At 54.7% G+C, this 23035-nt stretch overlaps 1 protein-coding gene across 2 annotated transcripts; it reads right to left on the minus strand.

The window, feature by feature from the left end:
• Positions 1 to 902: 902 nt before the first annotated feature.
• GRTP1 (growth hormone regulated TBC protein 1) lies at positions 903 to 22731 on the minus strand. 2 transcript variants are annotated; one of them, XM_030856693.3, is made up of 8 exons: positions 22590 to 22731; positions 22166 to 22317; positions 17095 to 17253; positions 14556 to 14680; positions 12563 to 12659; positions 8888 to 9060; positions 8631 to 8816; positions 903 to 1188 (listed from the first exon to the last, which is right to left on the minus strand). In XM_030856693.3, exons 1-8 carry the CDS (start codon positions 22634 to 22636, stop codon positions 1099 to 1101), a joined length of 1029 nt encoding a protein of 342 aa, XP_030712553.1. In that variant the 5' UTR covers positions 22637 to 22731; the 3' UTR covers positions 903 to 1098. The 2 variants fall into 2 exon arrangements, with proteins under 2 accessions (XP_030712553.1, XP_060144068.1); XM_060288085.1 differs by lacking the exon at positions 22590 to 22731 and adding an exon at positions 20534 to 20677 and having other exon boundaries at positions 904 to 1188; positions 22166 to 22292.
• Between the last annotated feature and the right edge of the window lie 304 nt (positions 22732 to 23035).

The following is a 23035-nucleotide window of genomic DNA, read 5'->3' on the forward strand; positions in this document are numbered from 1 at the left end:
GCCCCACAGGCCTTGCTGAGGCCGAGTGCAGCCTGCCTGCGGGTGGCCCTGTGCGGCCTGTACTGTGCAGCCGTCCCTTGAGACCAGGCTCAGCGGAGCAGGGCCCGTGAGGGACGCTGAGGTGGGGGGTAGGACGCGTGAGGGACGCTGAGGTGGGGCAGGACGCGGCCGCCCAGCAGCAGCCCAGCCGCAAGTGGCGTGAGCTGCGTCATCATCCCACATGTCCATCTCCGCTTTTCTGCGGTGTGGGTGGTACAGGCCTGAGCCCGGAGAGACCAGCAGCTGGCCCGTCCTGCAGGGTCACGTCTTGGCAGGCGTGGTGGGATTTGTAGCATCACACACAGTAGGAACACGTTAAGTTAAACCCAGCCCATGTGGAGGTGGTGCGTCTGCCTTCGTGGAGCCCCGGGCAGTGACGCGCCCCAGGCCCTAGCAGTGCTGCTGGTGAGCTCCCACGGAGGGGAACCCGTGGCGTGGTTCCTTCCAGGAAAAGCCCACCTGTCCCCATGTGTCCTGTGCAGGACAGCCTGCCCGGGCTGTGGGTTTCTCAGCCAGAGGAGGAGGCCGCAGAGGGAGGGAGGCGGGGCCAGGGTGGAGGTCCAGGGCCTCCAGCCCTGAGCGGAGGGGTTTCGCTAGGGGCATCTTCTCCCTCCAGGGGTCCGGGATGACGCAGCCCAGATCTGACTTGCAGGCCTTAAATCTTACACACGTGCATCTGGTTTATTCTTCACGTAACACGATAATTTTACAAAATCATTTGAAAAACTTACCTTCTACAGTGAGGTCTCACGTGCACAAACCTTCCCTGGAGGCCACTGCTCTCCTGCAGGAAGGACGGTAAGTACTGGCACCAGTGACACTGATGCAAAAGTCACTGCTAGGGGTTAGTTTTCAGTGGCTGGTGAGCCGATGCAGACTGACAGGTGCCGATGGAATAAACACAATCGCACACGTTACGTATATATTATCAGTGTCTCAGGTAAAAATATATATTTAGAAACACGAAGAGCTAGACTTGAAGAGCTACGTTACAGAATGACAATTAAATTGCTCCCGGCTGGAGTGTGGAGGGTGGCGGCCCGATGCCCTGAAGGCTGGTCAGCCCTGCGCCAGCAGCCGGGCCCGGCAACGCTCCCTCAGCCTGGCGATGCTGGCCCTGGACAGGCTCCCAGGCTCCGAGAAGATTTTCTGGAACAGAAAGGGATTAGTTTAGATCCCGCAATGCGTTTCCCCTTCCTGCCCCTGGTAAAGGCTGGGCTGAGGCCCGTTGGTCAGTGAGCGAAGGAAGGTCACCTGTTTCCATCACTTTTTAAAACCGAAAGGATGTTAGTGACAGAATAACTCAACCATCAGCCCAGACACTGCCCGAAGAGTCTGCGGCTTCCCCATGCGGCCAGTCGGCCAGCCGCGGCGCTAGGAACGCACAGCCCCTTTGACCTTCACCCCAGGAGGGCCGGGGCCTGGGGAGCCCGGTGGGGCGGCCGGAGTTTGGAGCAGAGAAGGGTTTACTGCGGGGCCGAGCAAGCAGAATGGGCGGCTTGTGCCCCCAAAAGGCCCAAACTCCCGGAAGGGTTTCAGCAAAGCATTTTCAAGACCAGAGGGGGAGGGGTCCCAGGGTGTGTGATCAGCTCTGCACAGTTCTCTGGTAGACGTGAGGTCACAGGGTCACATTATCAATCCTCAGGCGCCACAAGGGCTGGGGGCGACACTCCTTGGTGGGTTTAGCATCTGAAAAACTCAGGAAACGTGCGTGAGATACGACTGTCTGGGTACTTCGAGGAGCCACAGCAGAGGAGGTGGGGGAGGGGTCTGCCCCGGGAAGGCCCACAGGGTCTCGCTTCGTTACACTTGGGTCACGTTTAGCACTTTAAAAATTTTGAATCCAATCCATAAAATGTCTCAGATTCTGAAGTCTGAGGCTCTGAGCTCCTGGAATTAAAATTCGGTAACGTCTTGTCCAATTTTCATTCTTTTGGTGTTTCTTTGTTTTTGTGGTAAAACCCACATATTGGGTTGGCCAAAAAGTGCCTTCGGTTTTTAAGTAAAAATAAAAGACGTTTTTCATTTTCACCAAGAACTTTACTGAACAACGTATTCACCCTTTTGTTCCACTACCTTCTGCCATTTTCCAGGCAACTTCATAATTCCTTCTTCCCCAAACTTTTACCTTTCTGAGCAAAGAACTGTCCCAGGTGCCTCTTACAGGCTTTCAGGGAATTGAATTTTTTTCCATTAAGAGAATTTTGTAAAGACCAAAATAAATGGAAATCCGAAGATGTAACATCTGGTGAATACCGAGGATGAATCAGAACTTACAAACTGTAACAAGCTGTAACAGCTTTTGCCTGGTCATTAAAGAAACATGCGGTCTTGCGTTATCCTGATGGAAGATTATGTGTTGTTTTCTGTTGACTAATTCTGGACGCTTTTCATCGAGTGCTGCTTTCAGTTGGTCTCATTGGGAGCAGGAGCTCATAATAGAGGACTCCCTTCCAATCCCACTATATACACAGCATCACCTTCTTTGGATGAACACTGGCCTTTCGAGTGGTTGGTGATGGTTCATTTCACTTGCCCCACAATCTCTTCCATTCCACATTATTGTACAGTATCCACTTTTCATCGCCCATCACAATTTGTTTTAAAAACGGAACGTTTTCATTATGTTTCCGTAGAGAATTGCATGTGGAAATCTGGTCAGGAAGGTTTTTTTTCGCTTAACTTATGTGGAACCCAAACATCAAAGCAATTAACATAACCAAGCTCGTTCAAATGATTTACGTTTGATTTGGAGATTTTGAGTATGTCTGCTATCTTCCACGTGGTATAACATTGACTGTTCACAATGTCTCGATTTGATCGCTATCAGCTTCAACTGGCCTACTCGACTGCGGAGCCTCGTCCAGCGAGAAATCTTGAGCACGAAACTTCTCAAACCACTTTTGGCGCGTTCCAGCAGTCACAGCGCCTTCTCCATACACTGCACAGATCTCTTTGCATTTTGGTTGCGTTTTTACCTTTATTGAAATAATAAAGCATAATACGCTGAAAATGTTGCTTTTTTCGTTCCATCTTCAATATTAAAATGGTTACACAAAAATTCACCAATTTTGATGTCTTCTTAAAAGGATGCTGATATGACAGCAGTCACAATACAATCTAACAAAATTGTTTTTTTTTAAACATGTCTTTATTGGAGTATAACTGCTTCACAATACTGCGCTAGCCTCTGTCGCACAACAAAATGAATCAGCCATATGCATACATACATCCCCATATCCCCTCCCTCTTGCGTCTCCCTCCCACCCTCCCTATCCCACCCCTCTATGTGGTCACAAAGCACCAAGCTGATCTCCCTGTGCTATGCGGCTGCTCCCCACTAGCTATCTGGTTTACATTTAGTAGTGTATATATGTCCATGGCACTCTCTCACTTTGCCCCAGCGTCCCCTCCCCATCCCCCGCCTTGTCCTCAAGTCCATTCTCTCTGTCTACATCTTTATTCCTGCTCTGCCATTAGATTCATCAACACCATTTTTTTTTTTAGATTCCATATACATGCGTTAGCGTACCGTATTTGTTTTTCTCTTTCTGACTTACTTCACTCTGTGTGACAGACTCTAGGTGCACCCACCTCACTACAAATATCTCAGTTTCATTCTTTTTATGGCTGAGTAATATTCCATTGTATATATGTGACACATCTTCTTTATCCATTCATCCGTCGATGGACACTTAGGTTGCTTCCATGTCCTGGCTATTGTAAATAGAGCTGCAGTGAACACTTTGGTACATGACTCTTTTTGAATTATGGTTTTCTCAGGGTATATGCCCAGTAGTGGGATTGCTGGTCATATGGTAGTTCTATTTTTAGTTTTTTAAGGAACCTCCATACTGTTCTCCATAGTGGCTGTATCAATTTACATTCCCACCAACAGTGCAGGAGGGTTCCCTTTTCTCCTCACCCTCTCCAGCATTTACTGTTTCTAGATTTTTTGACGATGGCCATTCTGACTGGTGTGAGGTGATGCCTCATTGTAGTTTTGATTTGCATTTCTCTAATAATTAGTGATGTTGAGCATCTTTTCATGTGTCTCTTGGCCATCTATACGTCTTCTTTGGTGAAATGTCTATTTAGGTCTTCTGCCCAATTTTTATTTATTTTTTTTTCTTTTAAAAAGATTTTATTAAAGGTCTTTATAGAGCAACATCCAGACTCCAGATCCAGCGGCCAAGGAGACCCTATTATGCTGTGGGTCTGCCCAATTTTTAATTGGGTTGTTTGTTTTTCTGAAATTGAGCTCCATGAGCTGTTTATATATTTTGGAGATTAATCCTTTGTCCATTGTTTCATTTGCAAATGTTTTCTCCGATTCTGAGGGTTGTCTTTTCGTCTTGTTTATGGTTTCCTTTGCTGTGCAAAAGCTTTTAATTCAGTCCCATTTGTTTATTTTTGGTTTTATTTTCATTACTCTAGGAGGTGGGTCAAAAAAGATCTTGCTGTGGTTTATATCAGAGAGTGTTTTTCCTATGTTTTCCTCTAAGAGTTTTATAGTGTCTGGTCTTACATTTAGGTCTTTAATCCATTTGAAGTTTATTTTTGTGTATGGTGTTAGGGAGTGCTCTAATTTCATTCTTTTACATGTAGCTGTCCAGTTTTCCCAGCACCACTTATTGAAGAGGCTGTCTTTTCTCCATTGTATGTTCTTGCCTCCTTTGCCGTAAATTAGGTGCCCATATGTGGGTGGGTTTATCTCTGGGCTTTCTATCCTGTACCATTGATCTATATTTCTGTTTTTGTGCCAGTACCATACTGTCTTGATTACTGTAGCTTTGTAGTATAGTCTGAAGTCAGGGAGCCTGATTCCTCCAGCTCCGTTTTTCGTTCTCAAGATTGCTTTGGTAATTCAGGGTCTTTTGTGTTTCCATACGAATTGTAAAATTTTTTGTTCTAATTCTGTAAAGAATGCCATTGGTAATTTGATAGGGACTGCACTGAATCTGCAGATTGCTTTGGATAGCATAGTCATTTTCACAATATTGATTCTTCCAATCCAAGAACACTGTATATTTCTCCACCTGTTTATGTCATCTTTGATTTCTTTCATCAGTGTTTTATAAAGTTTTCTGAGTACAAATCTTTCGCCTCCTTAGGTAGGTTTATTCCTAGGTATTTTATTCTTTTTGTTGCGATGGTAAATGGGATTGTTTCCTTAATTTCTCTTTCTTATTTTTCATTATTAGTGTATAGGAATGCCAGAGATTTCTGTGTATTAATTTTGTATCCTGCAACCTTACCGAATTCATTGATTAGTTCTAGTAGTTTTCTGGTGGCATCTTTAGGATTCTCTATGTATAGTATCATGTCATCTGCAAACAGTGACAGTTTTACTTCTTTTCCAATTTGTATTCCTTTTCTTTCTTTCTCTTCTCTAATTGCTGTGGCTAGGACTTCCAAAACTCTGTTGAACAAAATTGTTTTGAATGAAGTTAAAGACAATTAAGTGCTACTAGAGCCATCTTACGGAGAAAACGACGAACCTCTTGGCCCACCCAATAATTTACATCCTAGCCACTCCAGGTGTGTGGCTGGGTGGTGTAAGCTATGTTCACATGTTGGGCATCGGATCTCCAGAACCTTCTCATCTTCCCAAACCCAACTCTGTCCCCAGCAACCCGCTTTTGTCTCTATGAATCTGACTCCTCCAGGGGCCTCACATATGTGGAATCAGACAGTTTTTGTCCTTTTGTGACAAATTACCAAGCATAATGTCCTCCAGGTTCATCCATGTGGTAGCAGGTATCAGGACCTTCCTTTTCGAGGCTGGATAAAACCCCGCTGGCATGGATGGACCATGTCTTGTTTATCCATGCATCTGTGTGGGCATTCAGGTTGTTTCCATGCCTTGGCTATTGTGATGCTGCAGTGAACGTGGGCGGGCTGGGGTCTCTTAGAGACCCTGATTTCATTTCCTTTGGATAAGTGCCCAGTAGTGGGATTGCTGGATCTTATGGTAGTTCTATTTTTAGTCTTTTGAGGACCTCCATACTGTTTTTCACAGTGCCTGCACCAATTTACATTCCCACCAACAATGTATGAATAGGGTTCCCTTTTCTCCACATCCTCACCAACATTTGTGATTTGTGGTCTTTTTGATGATGGCCGTTCTGCCAGGTGTGAGGCGACAGCTCATTGTGGTTTTGACTTGTATTTCCCTGATGACGAGCGATACTGAGCATCTTTTCGTGTACCTGTTGGCTACCTGTATGTCTTTTTTGGATAGGATCTACTCAGGCCCTCTGCCCATTTAAAACTTTTTTTAAAACATTTTGGCCACGCTGCACAGCATGTGGGATCTTAGCTCCCTGACCAGGGATCAAACCTGTGCCCCCTGCATTAGAAGCGTGGAGTTTTAAGCACTGGACTGCCAGTGAAGTCCCTCTGCCCATTTTTCTTTTTCTTTTTTAAAAATTTATTTATTTATGGCTGTGTTGGGTCTTCGTTGCGGTGCATGGGCTTCTCTTGTTGTGGAGCACAAGCTCTAGGTACGCGGGCTTCAGTAGTTGTGGTATGTGGGCTCAGCAGTTGTGGCTCACAGGCTCTAGAGCGCAGGCTCAGTAGTTGTGGCGCACGGGCTTAGCTGCTCCGCGGCATGTGGGATCTTCCCAGACCAGGGCTCAAACCTGTGTCCCCTGACCACTGCGCCACCAGAGAAATCCGCTCTGCCCATTTTTAAATGTAATTCCTTGGCTCCTTGTTGTGCTGTGGTCTCTGTGTGTCTGGATGTTGACCCTTTAGCAGCCATGGTTTGCACAGTCTCTCCTGTTCTGTGAGTTCCCTCTTCACTCTGCTGCTGGTGTCCGTTGCTGCACAGAAGCCCTGATTTTGCTTTTGCCCTTCCTGCGTGGGCTCTTTTCGTTTTGACTCTGCCCGCAGCAGCTCGGAAGCCGGTCGGGGCCGTCAGTGAGCAGACTAAGCAAGGAAGAAACCAGATTTGAGAAGTGGAAGCAGGAAGGGACTCAGACTTGCTTCCAGTAACAGAGAAACTGCTTCACAACGAGGAGGAGAGAAGGCGCCTGGGGGGCGGGGTGGGAGCACCTGGGAGCAAGTTCTGAGCGGGCGATGCCCTGAGAACAGACTCTTCAGATGCGTTCAGCTGTCCTCTTCCCGTTACGTTGCTCTCAGCTGCCAACGAGATCACGGCTTTCATTCTCAAGGAAATTCTAGATGTTCTCACACAGGATTTCAGAGAGGTTTGACCTATGAACTGCAGTTTTGCTGAAATGCATATACAACTTTGTAGCGACCCCTGAGAAAATAAGACCAGGGCCACCTCCCGGCCAGCGTCCCATGATGGCCACACCTGTCGTGGGCAGACACATGTCTTTACGCAGTGGCTTTTCTGCCGTGTGGGGAGACCACCCCGCCAATCCTCTGCGTCCATCAGCTCACAGGGCCCAGAACACCTTGGGCTGGAACACCGGCCACACCCGCCGTGGACACACGTCCGCCCGCAGCCATCACACGAGCAGGCCAGGCGCCCGCACTAACTGAGCACCTACTGTGTGCGGGGCCCTGCTCCACAGACAGACTCGCACTAACTGAGCACCTACTGCGTGCGGGGCCCTGCTCCACACAGACTCGCACTAACTGAGCACCTACTGCGTGCGGGGGCCCTGCTCCACAGACAGACTCGCACCACCTCGGAAGCATCAGCCCGAGTCCAAGGGCCGGACGCCAAACTTGCACTGTCTGACTCTATTTGTGCCAAAGTCCAGGAGGCCGAGCCACGGGGACAGAGCAGGGCGTTAGCTGGGGCTGGGGCGCCCTTTGGGGAGAAGAAAACGCCCGGGCCCAGTGACGCAGCTGCACCACCCGCTGAGCGGAAGGCACTGAAGAGCTCTGAAATCTCCAGGTAAAGGGTGAATTGTACCGGGGCCTTCACTCACTGAAACCAAACACCTAACAGCCCTAGGCTGCGGGACCTCCTCGCCAGGGCCTCGTACCCTGGGGGGCGGGGGAGGGGGCACGCCATCAGTGCAGCTGTTTCAAACTGGAAGCTGAAGAACACAACAGCCGGGCGTCTGGGTCAGCGCTCCCCCCTCCCAGGGTCACTCCAGGCCTGGGCTTCGCCCCCCCATCCCAGTGTCCCAGTGTCCCTGTAAACCCCGCCCCCCTGGGCCTGCGGGACGCAGCATCCACTTCGTTCACTCAGGTGATCTGAGCTGTCCACACGGCCCGCGCCAGGCCCGGGACCCAGCGGGGAGGGACAGACAGGCGTGACCCCACCAAGGCCGGAGAGAAGTCAACAGGCGTAGGGCTGAACAGAAATGGGGGGCCCGGTGTAGACCGGGTCATCGGGAAAGCCTGGGATGGGGGCGGTCACCTCCCAGGCCCGGGAGAAACCAAGGTGTGGATGTGACGGGGCTCCCTGGGGGGCCCCAGGTGGCACCCGGCCCCACCCCTGGGCTGACGGCGCAGGAGGGGAGCAAGGGTGACCACCCTGGGTCTGCTGGGCACCCCGGGCTCCAGGAGAAGCTGGCCTGGAAGGGCTGGAGCCCCTCCCTGGGCTGCTTAGGGGGGAGGGCCGGGCAGCCCGCGCAGGGAGGCGGCAGGGCGCTGACACCCACCCGCATGAAGGTGTGGCATTCAGTCACGAAGCTCCCTCTGGTGATGTCCTTGAACTTCTCGCAGATGTCGGGGACGCTGGTGGCTTCCAAGATCAAGGCTTGATGTTCCTTGATGAGGGTCAGAGCCACCCGGAAGATGATCTTAGAGCCCTCGTTGAACAGACAATCCCAGATGCGAAGCACGGTCTGCAGAGGCAGAGACAGCGGGTCAGCGCGTGGCCGCCTAGTCGGCCCCAGTCCGAGCCAGGCGCCCTCACCTCCACGGGCAGGACGTCCACAAACAGGCAGATGAACCAGCGCGACACGACCAGGGTCCACAGCAGGCCGTGACTGTCCATCAGGGCCGCCACCGCCGGCAGCTTGGTCCTTACCAGCTCCCCGAGGACCTCCTGGTCCGTCTTCAGGCCCAGCATCGAGGGGCTGTAGTAATCTGCACGGGGACAGGGGAGAAGCGGGGACGTGGACCCCACAAACCACAGCCCCTGACACCCGTGACCCTCGTTCCCCCTTAGCCATGAGGGGGGCCACGCCCAGCGACCCTTTCCAGAGGGTGACCCAGGGCAAGGTCCCAGCCACAGGGATGCAGGAACTCCTGGGAGCAATGCCCAGAGTGGGGCCCCAGGTCCCAGCACTCTGGACAGCAGTGCCCCGCTGGGCATCCGTCACAACCTGATGGGAAGCAGGGACGTTTGCAACCCAAGATCAGGCAGCCAACAGTGGGGGCAACCAAGTGTCCGCTGACGGATGGACGGGAAAACCGAACGTGTGAGCGTCCTGGCACCCCCCCCCCAGAGTGTCCTGGGCACCCCCCCACACTCTTGTGTCACGTGTCCTATTTTCCTCTCATGGAGAAGATGCAGGTGAACGTTACAGGAGAGCATCAGACAGACCAATGCTTCCAACTGCGTGACTGTCTTTTGAATGGACACTTTCTTGCCAAGGAATTTTCTAGCTTAATGTCATGTATTATAATACATGACAGCTTAAACTTTGCTGTAAAAACAGGAATAAAATAAAATAATAAAACAGGGGGTCTTTCCTGGTGGCGCAGAGGTTAAGAATCCACCTGCCAAGGCAGGGGACACGGGTTCGAGCCCTGCCCGGGAAGATCCCACATGCTGTGGAGCAACTAAGCCCGTGTGTCACAACTATTGAGCCTGCACTCTACAGCCCGTGAGCCACAACTACTGAGCCCACGTGCCACAACTACTGAGCCTGTGCTCTAGAGCCCATGAGCCACAACTACTGGCCCACATGCCACAACTACTGAGCCTGTGCTCTAGAGCCCGCGAGCCACAACTACTGAGCCCGCAGGCCACACTACTGAAGCCCACGTGCCCAGAGCCCGTGCTTCACAACAAGAGAAGCCACAGCAATGAGAAGCCCGCGCACCGCAACGAAGAGTAGCCCCTGCTCGCCGCAACTAGAGAAAAGCCCACGCGCAGCAACGAAGACCCAACACAGCCAAAAATAAATAAATAAAATAAATAATTTAAAAAAATAATAAAATAGGAAAACTTGGTACCCGTTCTGTGCCCGCTGCCACACACAGTTTGGTCATTCACCACAGCAAAGGGAAAGACGTTCTTGTTAATTAAGTATTTGGGTTAAAATAGAATCATTATGAGTATCGACACGACATCAGTCACACCACCGGTTTTCAGAGCGCGTGCACACACTAAACCATGCTCAGTACTAAAGACCCCAGAAATCAGTTACTAGAAGCCTGTTCAGTTATAAATACCTGGGACTGAAGCTTCCTTCCCTCCCATACCCTCCTCTCACTTCTGTTCCTAAACCCTAGGGCCGCTGGCTGTCCTGTCCTCTCAACTAGCAGCGCTCTGGCTCTGGTCCCGGGGGCAAGGGGCAGGCTCCGCTTCCCGTCCTGCAGGTGCTGAGCCGTCTCAGGAGAGCGTGGCAGAGACAGCGGATTTGCGGAGCCGTGAGCACAGCACGGCCTCGTTCTCGGTTACAGACAGGCTTAGGGCAGCTCCCAAAATAGTCAAGGTCACACCCCACACCCGCCACAGGCCTGAGCCTTCTCCCCGAAGCCAGGCCTTCTCCCGGGGTCGCCTCACTTTGCAAACAGCCCAATGGCTGTGTCAGCACGTGGAGAGGGGAGCGCTGCTGCAGGGGCAGGTGGGCCCGGGGGGCCCGGGTACTGTCGCGCCCACAATGAGCCCTGCCCGCCCTTGTCTGGGCCACGCCTTCTGGCTTCAGCAGGGCTGCTCCCGGGAGGGGCAATCGTCGCCCGGCTCCCCTGTGTCTCAAGGGGAAATGGGTCAGACCAGCTCTCAGGACGCAAGCGTGTTCGTTCATAAGTGGGCTGACTCATCACCAATGTGACATCCCAAGCTGGCCCAGCCCATCCCAACCCCGTCCCTTCTCTGCAGGCTCGGCAGTCTGAGGGCAGATAGGGTAGGGGTTCCCCAGAGGAAGAGACCCAGACATAACTATCTTGACGTAAAAGAAGCCATTTTCGGTCTGGGCCATCCTGTGATCTAAGCCCGGCCACGATGCCCTGTCCTTGCAGAAGGATGGGCCTATTTCCATTGTAGTTTAGTTGACTGAACCTAATAATCATCAGAAATGACACTTTATGGCCTTAAAATAAGCCTGTGCGACGCACCACCCCGGGGGCCACTGTTGCGTTTCTGTTCCTCTAGGTCGGCCCTTACGGCCTCTGTTGATCTCGGTCCCGCTGCTGTGTCGCCACCAGGCTTCCCCAAACCCCCGAAGAGCCCCTGGGATCGGTCACGGTGGGAACGTTCATCAAAATGCAGCCTCTGGCCTAACTGAGCAAACGGCGACCACGGAGCCGTGCTGGCTTTTTGTCTGGAAGCCTGTCCATCTTCTCCCCGACAGCTGTTCAGGCTCCGCCATGAAGCCGGGGCAGCTGCCCCTCTCCGTCCTCCGTCCCCGCGGGCGGCATCCCCCCAGCCCTTGCTAACAGCGGCACAGGCCCGAGGAGAGGGCCCCTCTTCACGGCACCGCCCAGGCTCACCTCCCGGGGGCCCAGAGCTGTGGATCTGAGCCCAGGCCTCCGTGCTGCCGTCCGTGAAGGGGACTCGGTGGTTGGCATGTGTGGTGTGGCTGCTCCACGGACCAGACGAGAGCGGATGCAGGCGAGCCTGGAGCCTGGACGGGCCCCGGCCGCCCTCGCATCCGAACACGCAGCCTCCAGGACGGGCGGCTGCTCTCCCGGGTGGTCCTGGGGGAGGCGGGCACAGCAGACAAGACCACCAGGGCTCGTCGCGTGGGCAGCCGGAGCCCGTCCACAGTCACCAGGACTTTGCCAGCGGCTGGACCAAGCACCACCATCGCGGCTGTGGGGGGTCACATCTGCCCAAGTCCTCTCCCACCCCAGACGGCTCCGGCCACTTCTTGTCCCAAAGGGACCCTACTCTGCAGCTCACCGTCTACGTGGCGCATCACAGAAACCGGTGGTTCACTAAAACACTAAACCGGTTCACAAAACCGGTTTATTCACTAAAACAATTAACATTCAGTAATAAACAGAAAAGTAGAAATGCACGAGAGGAATGATCTTCACCTCGAAAGCAGTAGCCACAACAGCTGACGGTCACTGCGCCCATGGCCATTCACGAGCCCAGCAATGAAGGCTACAGAAGCCCGGCCGCTCGCCGGCCTGCTCACTACGGCCGCGACAGTCCCCACGGTCCAGACGCCAGCGGCGCAGACCCAGACGAGGAGCTCAGAGCCCGCTCGGCCACGTCCGGGCCCCGAGACGCATCGCCGCCTGCTGGGACCTGCATCTATCGCGCTCCTATCTCAACTCAACTGCAAGAAGGTTTTCGACCTCGACTCTCAGACAGTTCCTTCCGTTTCGTCACGTCTTGACTTGTCAGTGACATCGTCTCGGCAACACCAGAAAGCGACAGTTCCGCTCTTACCGCGAGGACTCAACGTACCCGGGAGTATTCTGCCAACAAGGGCGTCCAACAGCCAAAAGGACTCCTCTTCACTCCTTGTCACCAGAATCAGATAGCCCGCTAGAAAGTTCATTCCCTGAAATTAGACAAAGGAACCAAAGGAACTCACTGAGGTCGGGACCACCCGCAGACTCTGTAATCGCCCGGCTAACGGCTAACTTTCCGTGTCCCTGGCTCTTCCCTAAAGCTTGCCTGGTTCTGGAACGACCCTTCAGTGGAGCTACGGCGTCTGAGGCTCTGCCGTCTAGCGACACGTGTAGCTGGGCCCATGACTCCTGACTTAGAGCAGGCCAGGGCCTCGTGTGCATTAAACTATTGGGGGGAAACTACACCAGTGACCACACTTCCTAAGAGCGGTAAGGCGCGTGGTCTGACGCTCGGGGACGTTGAAGTGGAATCTCGTGATAGAGCCCATTTGGGGAAATTCAGGGTGCACAGCGCCAAGGGGGCAGACGCTGCCATGTACACACAGTTCAGGACCCTCAGCCGCCAGGGGCGGGCGGACCCGGAAAGGAGCAGCGGTGGCCGAGCGCCGAGTCAGCGCCCCTCCTGCCAGACTGGGTTTCGGGTGACTTCCACTTTCTTCTTTGCTGCTTCTCTACAACTTCTAAAATAAACACGTATTTCTCTAGCAATAAGGGGAAAATCCAGCTCTCGTCAACCAACAAGTTGAATTTGGACCCAGACACACCAGCGAGACAGCCATGGAGAAGCCAGCTCCCCGACCCCCGGACCTCGGACTCCTGCCTGCGGGGCTGAGAGACGATCGACTCCTGTCCTGTGCGCCTCTCAGCCGGCGGCACGATGTCACGGCACCCACGGGAAGCTCATACGTGTGTGTGTGTGTACATACATGCGTGTATTTCCATCAGGCTCATGTTTAAAATTGTGTGGGTTATTTTTTAACCCTATTTTTAAGACCCACAAGAACAGCAGCTAGAATAATCTAAGGACAGTTTCTCAGCTGCCCTGTCTCCCTGACTCCTGAAGGCCAGCTCCTGCCCCAGGACAGGACGTTAAGGGCAGTCGTAACAAGTGACAGCGACAGGGATTACCTCGGAAGAACAGATCTGCCCAGCTGCGTCTTTCCTGCATGTACCCGCTGCGGAACAGCGGCCTGAAAACAACCTGGGGATCACACCGGCCGCTCTGTGAACGGCGTCCTCACGTGTCTTTGCTGCTGGTCTTTTCAAAGCTCCTGCCTCACTCCTTCCCGCGACCCCCCCGTCCCCCCGGAGCCGAGGCCACACCACGTGCCGTCCACATGGGACACGAGCTGCCGGGGCCGCCCCGAGTAGGCATCCGTGTCCCCTGCCCCCGGCCCGGCGCTCGTGGTCCCAGCCCTGGAGCCACCGGGGGCCGTAGGTGCTACCGCCCAGGGCCTGTCTTCCTCTCGGGGACGCTTTGGCCTGGCCTCCGGCTCGGGGGGCAGAGGCCTCACACGCAGGGACAGGAGCCCCCAGCCGCAGCCCCTGGCCCCTGCCCACACCCGCCGGGACCCGGCAGCCTCCGGAGTGCACGGCGGGAGGGTGCGGTCCCTTCGCCTCCCGACCCAGCTCCCCTCGCTTTCCAGGCCGTGAACACTGTCCCTTCGATGCTCCAGAAGGAGAGTCTCCAGGGAGGAACGAGAACTGATTCCTGCCACCTGACGGGCAGCTCCGCGCAGCAGGAAGCACGACCCCTGTCACCTCCTACTGCCGGCTGATCCGGCTTCCGGAAACAGCCTCGAAGGGCTGGCCCACCGCACGCGTGCACGCTCAGACACACACACCCGTGCCCAGCATCTGCACCAGGACGAGAGGATACTGGTCACCGCAGCCCGTGTTCACTCAGCTGCTTCCCCTTCCCCCCGCCCCGTCTCCGTGGCTGGCACTGCTGGGAGACGGTGAAGTCCCAGCCTGTGTCGGGGAGGACCTGGCAGCCCAGGACCAGGCTGACGTCCCTGCCAGGGCTGCGGGCGCCGGGGGCTCACCTGGCAGTAGCCCACGCCACGGTTGTGGTGCCCGTAGGCCAGCAGCACGTTGTACAGGGTCCTCTGCAAGCAGGGGTCCGAGCCCTTCCGGAACCGCACGTTGTCAGGGAAGGTCCTGTTCATGTCTGTGAGGAGATCCGCGGCGCAGGCCGCTCAGGGCTGGGGACAGAGACGGCTCTGCGGCGGACCCGGACCCTTCCTGACCCCCACCATCAGCTGGCCTCAGGGGCGCAGAGGCGGCCCCCCGGGGCCCCTGTCCCGCGGCAGCCCGGCCCGGGGACACAGGTGGGCACAGCAGCCCTTCCTCTGGAGTCAGCAAGGACGACAGAGCGGGATCCTTGGATAAGGCCGGGCTGCTCGGGCCCTGGCGGTTCCTGCCACCCCCGCGCCCCCCGCTTAGCCGGGGATGAGGTGGGGTGACAGGTGAACAGGTTACATAAAACTTCGGAGAATTTTCCCAGTTCTGAAGACTGAACACATAAGGAGGCAGGACACCCTGAGATTCCCGTTTAGAGAGAAACAGACAAAAGGGAAAACTGAGCCCGAGATAAGCTCATCGCCGCCGGCTTCTGTCTGCAGGACAGTCCGGCCGCCTCTTGCTGCTGCTTGGCCCCCCTCCCCGCCCGGGCCGGACGCCTGCCTTAAGGAGCTGCGATCCTGTGAAGCGAGGACGCGGGCAGAGCAAGGAGGGCGGGGGTCAACTAACAACCGCTGGCCCTGCTTGGATCAGAGCAATGGTGTCCACGTGACAGCGGGACTCTCGGACACAGCTGACGGCTGGAGGCCTCCCCATGGCTGCAGGAATTCTGCCCCCGGGCTCTGGCCCAGGCCTGGGCTCTGCCGAAAACCAGCTCTGAGCCGAACAGCCCGCTGCCTGCCTCAAAGCACGTACGTTTTCATTGTATGTTTTTTACAAAGAAGAGTTTTTTCCTGGAATTCTGAACCTTCCCAAAACTGGCATCCACCACAGGGAATTGTGTGCTTTTCACTAATTCAGACTAGAGTGATCAGTGCTCGTTGCTACATAACGTCTTCTAGGATGAGACGTTTCTCCGTGTTTTGAAATCTCTCTACGCCTACCCCACTGCCATGCTGCAGGCAGACGCAGCGGGACGTTTGGTCTGCACTTCCGTGGCACGAAGCACCCGCTCTACTGTCCCTATAAATCGACTGATCCAGACCCTTCAAAAGTAGACCTAGAATCGTCACAGGACCCAGCAATTCCCCTTCTGCGCATGTACCCAGAACACTGAAAGCAGGGTCTCAAAGAATGACTTGCACACCCCCGTTCGTGCAGCATAACTCACAGTGGCCAGAGGGGGGGAGCAGACCAAGCGTCCGTGGACAGATGATGGATAAACATAGCGCAGTCTCTACACGTAACAGAACGTTGTTCAGCCTCAGAAAGGAAGGGAATCCCGACACACGCTCAGCGTGGGTGAACCTTGAGGCCAAACCTCGAGGCCGTTACACTCAGTGAAATAAGCCGGACGCAAAAGGACAAATACTGTGTCATTCCAGCCATGTGAAGTCCCTAGAGGCGTCAAATTCATAGAGACAGAGAGTGGACGGTGGGAGGCGGGGGAGGGGATGGGGAGTTAGTGTTTAATGGGGACAGAGGTTCAGTTTGGAAAGACAGAAAGGTCAATTTTATGTATCCAAAAACTCTGCACTAAATAGATCCTTTAAAATTCATTTTTCAAACAAACAGCCACATTCTACCTTATTTAACACGATCGGCCTTCGCTTGGACCTGAGGTCTCTTCCCGCCCTGAATCAGCACGTCTGGCCCTGCGGAGGGACCCCCGCACGTGTGCCCGCAGGGCCATGGCAGCGTCTGTTCTGAGCCCTTTGGCCGGGGTTTGCCGTGGCATCAGGGTGCAGCCAGCAGGCTCAGCGCCCCAGTGCCCCCCACCCCGTCTCCAGCTCTCACGCTGGGGACACACCACTTTCTCAACGTTACAAGTCAGTCCAACCTGACATTTAAAGTCATCAAATTTTTTAAATGAAGTATTTGTGTTTAAATCTGTAGTTGTCAAAAGCTGTTACGGCCAGAGAGGCAGGTGTATTTCCTCAAAATCTAATTATTCAATCCAGTACGTTGAACTCTGAAGAGCCTGGACACTCAGAGTATGACATGAAGAGAGGTCTCTGGTGTGTGGCTTCCTGCACGCGCGCAGCTGTGTCTGCGAGTCCGCGGGGGTCACCCAGCCCACGTCCCTCCTGTACTGACTGCTAGCTCAGCGGCCTCGCGTTCCTGGAGGGATTCTTCTCAGAAATGTGGTCTTTCTGGCACCATTTTCCTTACCACCTAGCTAGACACACAAATATTTCCTGAGCCAGTTCAAATCACTCTCCTCCCCTCGTGACTGCCTGCGTTTTGATTTTCCTTTCAGAAAACTGAAATCAGCTTTAACCACGTAACTTTAACCACGTAACTTTCCTCATCAACATCACAGCATCACCGGGTGCTAACACAGTTTCCTTCTGGGGGTGGCGCCCAGCCCCCATATCCCGGGGGACGGACCCCGTGCGTCACCTGTCCTGATGGCCTCCTCCAGGCTGTCATCCTTCTCTCCCTGGAGGAGATGGAGGTAGTAGCCGGGGTTCTGGTCCATCTGGGCCTGGGCTCCGCTCACCCCCATCCAGACGCGGGCCCGGTGCTCCAGCGGGACGCCCTTCCGGATGTAGCGCTTCACTGAAACGGAGGGAAGGGGCAGCTTTACCCAGACCGCTGGGCGCTTCCCGAGGCCAGAAACCACAGAGTTTGCTTCTGGCTCTCGCCGAAATCATTCAATCAGACATAAAAAAAGGTGCAAGGCTTCCCTGGTGGCGCACTGGTTGGGAGTCTGCCTGACAATGCAGGGGACACGGGTTCGTGCCCCGGTCCGGGAAGATCCCACATGCCGCGGAGCGGCTGGGCCCGTGAGCCATGGCCGCTGAGCCTGCGCGTCCGGAGCCTGTGCTCCGCAACGGGAGAGGCCACGGCAGCGAGAGGCCCGCGTACCGCAAAAAAAAAAAAAAAGGTGCAAAATTTCACGCACCTCCACCAAATCGATACATGCGCTCGTTACAGAATTCCGTTCTCCGTCCCCAGGCTAAGCACAGTCCGGAGGCTACGGCAGCCCTGCTACCTCTAGCTCGCTGTCAGCACAAGAATACGGGCTGTGAGGGTCACCTCCGTTCCCCACCCTGCCCGCTCCTCGGCCTGTGCCGGACGCTGAGGCACCAGCCGTATTTAACAGAAAAAGGTTATAGGCTGTGGTCAAGAAAAGCAGCATCGCTAAAATCTTGTCACTCAAACTGACGGTCACCTGTACGGGAGCATCTGAAAAGAGGCTTCCCGGAGGCCATGCCTCGAGCACTGCCTGCTCCTGGGAGGGCGTGGGGGACAGCAAACGCACGGCAAACGTGTGCAGGAGGGTGCGGATGACGAGGGGTACCCAGAGGGAGGAAAGGACAGATTTTAACACCATCCGCCAAAGGCAAAGAAAACTCGAGAAACCCTTTGCCAGTTAAGAAGCATGTCGTAGGATCGCGTCTGGGCCAGAACGTCTTGGCCAGCGTGGCTTGGTCTGGTCATTCTGTTATGGGGACGTGACGTTTTGAAGTCTACCCTCCAACTTAGTACGATTTACAGGAGCCCTCAGGGGTCAGCGTGACCAGCCGCACCCAGAGTGAATTAATCCTCTTCACGCAACAGCAAGGGGACGGACAGGTCAGGCCTAACTTGGGAAGGGGCCATTCCCACCGAGACGGAGCAAAAGGAAAGGACACGCAGAAATCAACAGTAACTCCACGTATGAACAGCAAACCGCTGAAATAAAAACACTGAGACAGTATCACTTACGATAGCACCAAAAATGAAAGGAGAAATATTTAGGTATAAATCTAACAAAACATCTGCAAAGAGAAATCAAAGAACTACATCAACGGAGAGAGACGCCAATACACCTTCAGGGTCCCTCCCGCTGCCCTGTAGCTGCCGCCACACCCACCCAGGCCTCTGCCGACGTCCAGGCCTGCAGGAGGGTCCTGCCCAGGATCGCGCAGGAGGGGCTCCTGAAGGCGACCGACTGTTCTGAACCTCACCTGCGGCAGGGATTACCTAACTGTGCAGTTGTCTACACTCACAGACCTGTACGCCAAGAAGAGCGAATGTCACTGCAAAGTTTTAAAAATTAATATAAAGTATAAAAAGGAAAGTGCACACTGGTTAAACCCCTCACACTGTGCCTCACCAGCCCCAACCCTGAGTAGGCCTCAGTCTCTTAACCTGTGAAATGGGAACAAAGCACAGCCCAGTGCCTGAAACACAGTCAGGACTCGGGGCTCTCGGCTGCCTTAAGAGCAGTAACAACACCCAGAAGTTTCAGAGAATAAAGGCTGCTGTTATTTTCGTTGTTTGTTATCTGAATTTACTAAGTTTCTTCGGAAGAGAAAGAAAACGGTTTTCCCATCCTCAGGGACTGACGCTTCCCCAAGGGCAGGGCTAACCCATGCGTCCTCCTGGCCATTTGGAGAAGTATAAAATATATGGTAAAAACCGCAAAGAATTAACTCCCAGCCGTCTGCCCCCAAAAAGTTAAGCAGATTCCCAGGTTTTTTATATTTGTCTTTAAAATATGTTTTGCAACTTCATTCTCATTTAGATGGTGCTAATACCCTAGCCCACCAGGCAGGAGATACAGAAGAAGCAAACGGGACAGAGCTTTTCCCTCACCAAGTGCCTTTACACCAAGGCGGAAAGGAACATTAAGGCAGCTTCCAGGTCGAGCACTGAGAGCAAGCGATCTCAGGCTCCCGGTGGATACTCGCCACAGACAAAGAAAAAGAAAAAGAAAAGCTTCATCGTATCCATAGCTAGCGTCCTCAAGCAGGGTGAGTTTCAGCTGTCATCTGAAGACTTGCTGGATGCCAGGATTCGTGGGTAATCGTGTGACTGGAGACAAGACTGAAGTCCTCTCAAAAAAAGAGAACGAACACAGTAGGACCCAAAAAGCCAGAAACGGTGAAGGCACGAGAGCAAAGGTGGTCTTCGGGCGTGCTTGCTGGTGTCAGGGGCAGGGCTCCAAACGCGGCTGCCTGGCTCTGACCGCGCAAGCTGGGTCCCACAGCGCTCACATGGCCTCCCCTCCCTGGGATGCCACACCCCCGACGACACTACGGCCAGCCCGGAACGTCTGGCAGGAAAAAACTGGAGGTCCATTTCCTGGATCACACGTCCACTGCTGTCTACGCCGACTGCCCCTCCCTCGGAGCCCTGTGGGTGCTGCAGCCTCCCCGGCCGTCACACCCGGAAGCCACACCAGCTCCAGTGGCAATGCCCTGGCCCACAGAACCCTGCGAGCCCACATGCCTCTCGCTGGATTTCCTGAAAGAACTTCAGGTCACTGTGTTCTCCGGTTCAGCTCGACGGTGAACCCCGTCCCCAGGCCAAAGGCTCACCAGGGATCAAGTATATTTGCTCCTAAACCTGTACGCCAAGTATACTCGCTGCCATGATCAGACAGTTTAACGAAGGTTGCATATATTTTTTAAAAATTAAAAAAAAAAAAAAAAAATTAAAGCAGAAAAAGAAATAATTGTTACTTCAATAAAAGCAAGTTAAATTTTCAGAAAAAGTTGATAAGTGCTCCAAAAGGCAAAAGCAAAAACAAAACAAAACCTTTAAATCAGACAACCTCAAAAGTCGAGGAAAAGACTAGCGATCTGGAAGGATTCTGCACTCAGAGTGCTGTTACTCCCGATCCACCTGGAAAAAAAGACCCCGACACTGGAAAATAGATACAACGCGTTAAGTACGGCTCCGGCAGGAAAGATACAGAATTGGTGGACCCCCCCTGTTCAAAGAAAAGATGACAGGATAGAATCAAACGACAAAATCAAAGAGGAATAAACATGCACGTGTGTTTCATATAAAAACAAAGGCTCATGCGCACATGCACATCTTGCCATGATTCTCTGCGCTAACTGACCTGTGGGTCAGCTGGACCCCTGGGTCTAGGTTGCACAGGAAGTCTTCTCCTGCATTAAAAAGCAAACGACAGCCCGAGAGTGCGCCCTGTTCCTGGGGGGACGTGGGACAGTCGCCAACGGTCACCTCTACGGGAGACTGGGGCCTGGGCAGCAGAGAAACTCAATTCAATTCACATCTTTTAGTGTGATTACGATGTTTTCCCATGTGCAAAAATTAAATTTATTTTTATATATTTGTGTGTAACGTTTAAAAACAAATCAAAAGGAAAAAAATGAAGCCGAGGTCTGCTGGAAACACGTTAACACCAGCAGCAACGCAGGGATGGACCTCGGCGTACAATCATGCAGGATATTAGCTTCGGGGTCTGGAAAGCAAGAAGGGTCAACCTTTGAGGTCCCTTCAGGCTGATGATTATATGAAACGCTAGTTTACCCATGTTTTTACTAAACACTGCCCACCAGTAACAGCCTTGAGGAGGGAGGGCCTGGTTGAGGGTGAAGCCCAGGGTGAGGCCGAGGTCCAGGTCCACCTGCCTCCACCCCACCCCCCCGTGTTAATCCCACAAGTATTTCCCAAGCATCTCCTGCATACTGGGGCCCCTCTGGGGGCCCCTTTACAGGCAAAAATTGACCTGTCACCCCCTTGCTTAAACACTGACTTCTCTCTGCCTGGCGGTGCAACGTGGGCCCGCCTGTGACCTGGTGCAGGGCCCCTGTTCCACCGCCGGGCCCTCCTCACCACACCCCTAATACTCTGGTCACAACTCAGTACCTGGTGGCTGGGACCCCCACCCTCACCCCTTAATTGTCATTAATGTCCCATGTCAGGAAGCCCCAGCAGCCCCCCTGCCCCACATGCTTGAGTTTCCTTCGCTCCCCGGGGCACATTCCCGTCCACCCCTCACCACCTGCCCGCAGGTACCCACGGTCTACCCTCTATCCACAGCGTGAGGAACACTGCAGCCAAACACTCCATTCATTCATTCAACAAACACTGAAGCAATCATCCATCCAAGCCAGCCGGCAGGGAGGGGTCTTTGATCCCAGCAGGGAAACAAAGGATAAAATAAGTAGGACCCACACCGCATAAGACAGGGAGGAACAGAAAATAGGCAAAGAAAGGACAGGAAGTGTGGGGCAGTGGGGTGAGACGGGAAAGCCTCCTGGAGGTGGCATTCCAATCCCGACCTGAAGGAGGCGAGGGCACAGCCTGGGGCTGGGGAAGAACCCCAAGGAGAGCAGGGGAAGAGGTGGGGGGGTGCAGGAAGGACCCCGCTTTCACTCTGCGGGGGTCAGGGAGAGCTCTGCCCGGAACCGCGCAAGGGCACAGCCCTGGCCACTCTCATTTGGAGGAGCAGGAAATCCACCTTCTTCTGGAAAGAAGGCCATGGTCTCCATCCATCTCAAAGGACAAGCAGGCCTCATGCCGGAGGGAAGAAAGGAGGGCCTGCACCTTGACCGTGCAGCGCCCTCACCTGCGAGCCTGCGCGGGATACGAGCCGGGCTCGCGGCAGCCTTCCCCCCCAGATCCGAGACCCGAAGGAACCCCAAGCCCTGACCTGGCTGGCGCGCCCGTCACCCGTCGGTCGGGTCACTTGTTGCGCGCCTGGAGGATCAGGCTCCGAACTCACGTGTCACACTCTTCTGGACACCAGCGCCTCCCTTTAGCAGTCTGGACCATTTTATGGCTCTTCTGGTGAGTATCGCCAGATAGGTGGAAAAAAATTCTTCATAAGCTGCATAATCAAAGTCCTCAGGCCTTTCAAACCCGTACGGATCGATCCTACGACACAAAAAGACCCAGAGTAAAGTTCCGCGCGCACGTGGAACGTGGGACCTACGGCGCCCGGGGCCCCCCGTGGGGGGCGCGTGTTCCCCCCCACCCTCCCGGGTGCAGGAAGGGGCGGCGGGCCGAGCGCGGGCGCGTGCGCAGCGCAGGGGCCGCCCAGGGGCGCGCAGGCGCCGGGCACCACCGCCCCCGCCGGCTCCACGCCACCGGCACCCGCGCCCGCTACCCCGGGCTGGGCCAGGAGCGCCCGGGCCTCGTGCGCCTACCTGGGGACGCGGTCCCGCGCCGCCTGCGCGCGCCCCGCAGACTCCATGCCGAAAGGGGCGGGAGGGGGCGCCCGGGCCGCAGGGCCGGGGGTGCCAAGTCCACCTCCCGGGACTCGGGGCGCCTCCGGTCTTTCCGCCGGGCCGCGGGCGCCGGGAGGCGGGGCTGGCGGCGGGGGAGGGGCGGGGAAGGAGGGCGGGGGGGAGGAATGGGAATGTCAGGGGAGGGGGAGGGCAGGGGCGCGGCTGGCGCGGGAGGGACGGGGCGGGGCCCGAAGGGATGAGGGGGCGGGAGGGGCTGCACCTGCTCCTACGCCAGGAGCAGCTGGAGCCCGGAGCCTGGGAGGGAGGAGGCCGGGAGGAGCCCGAGGCCGGGAGGGAGGAGGCACGGGATGGGGGATGGTGGACCGGGGGCGGGATGGGGAGACCGGGGTGGGTGGGATTTGCGG

This window comes from Globicephala melas, chromosome 18 (assembly GCF_963455315.2).
Source record: "Globicephala melas chromosome 18, mGloMel1.2, whole genome shotgun sequence".
Taxonomy (NCBI): Eukaryota; Metazoa; Chordata; class Mammalia; order Artiodactyla; family Delphinidae; genus Globicephala; species Globicephala melas.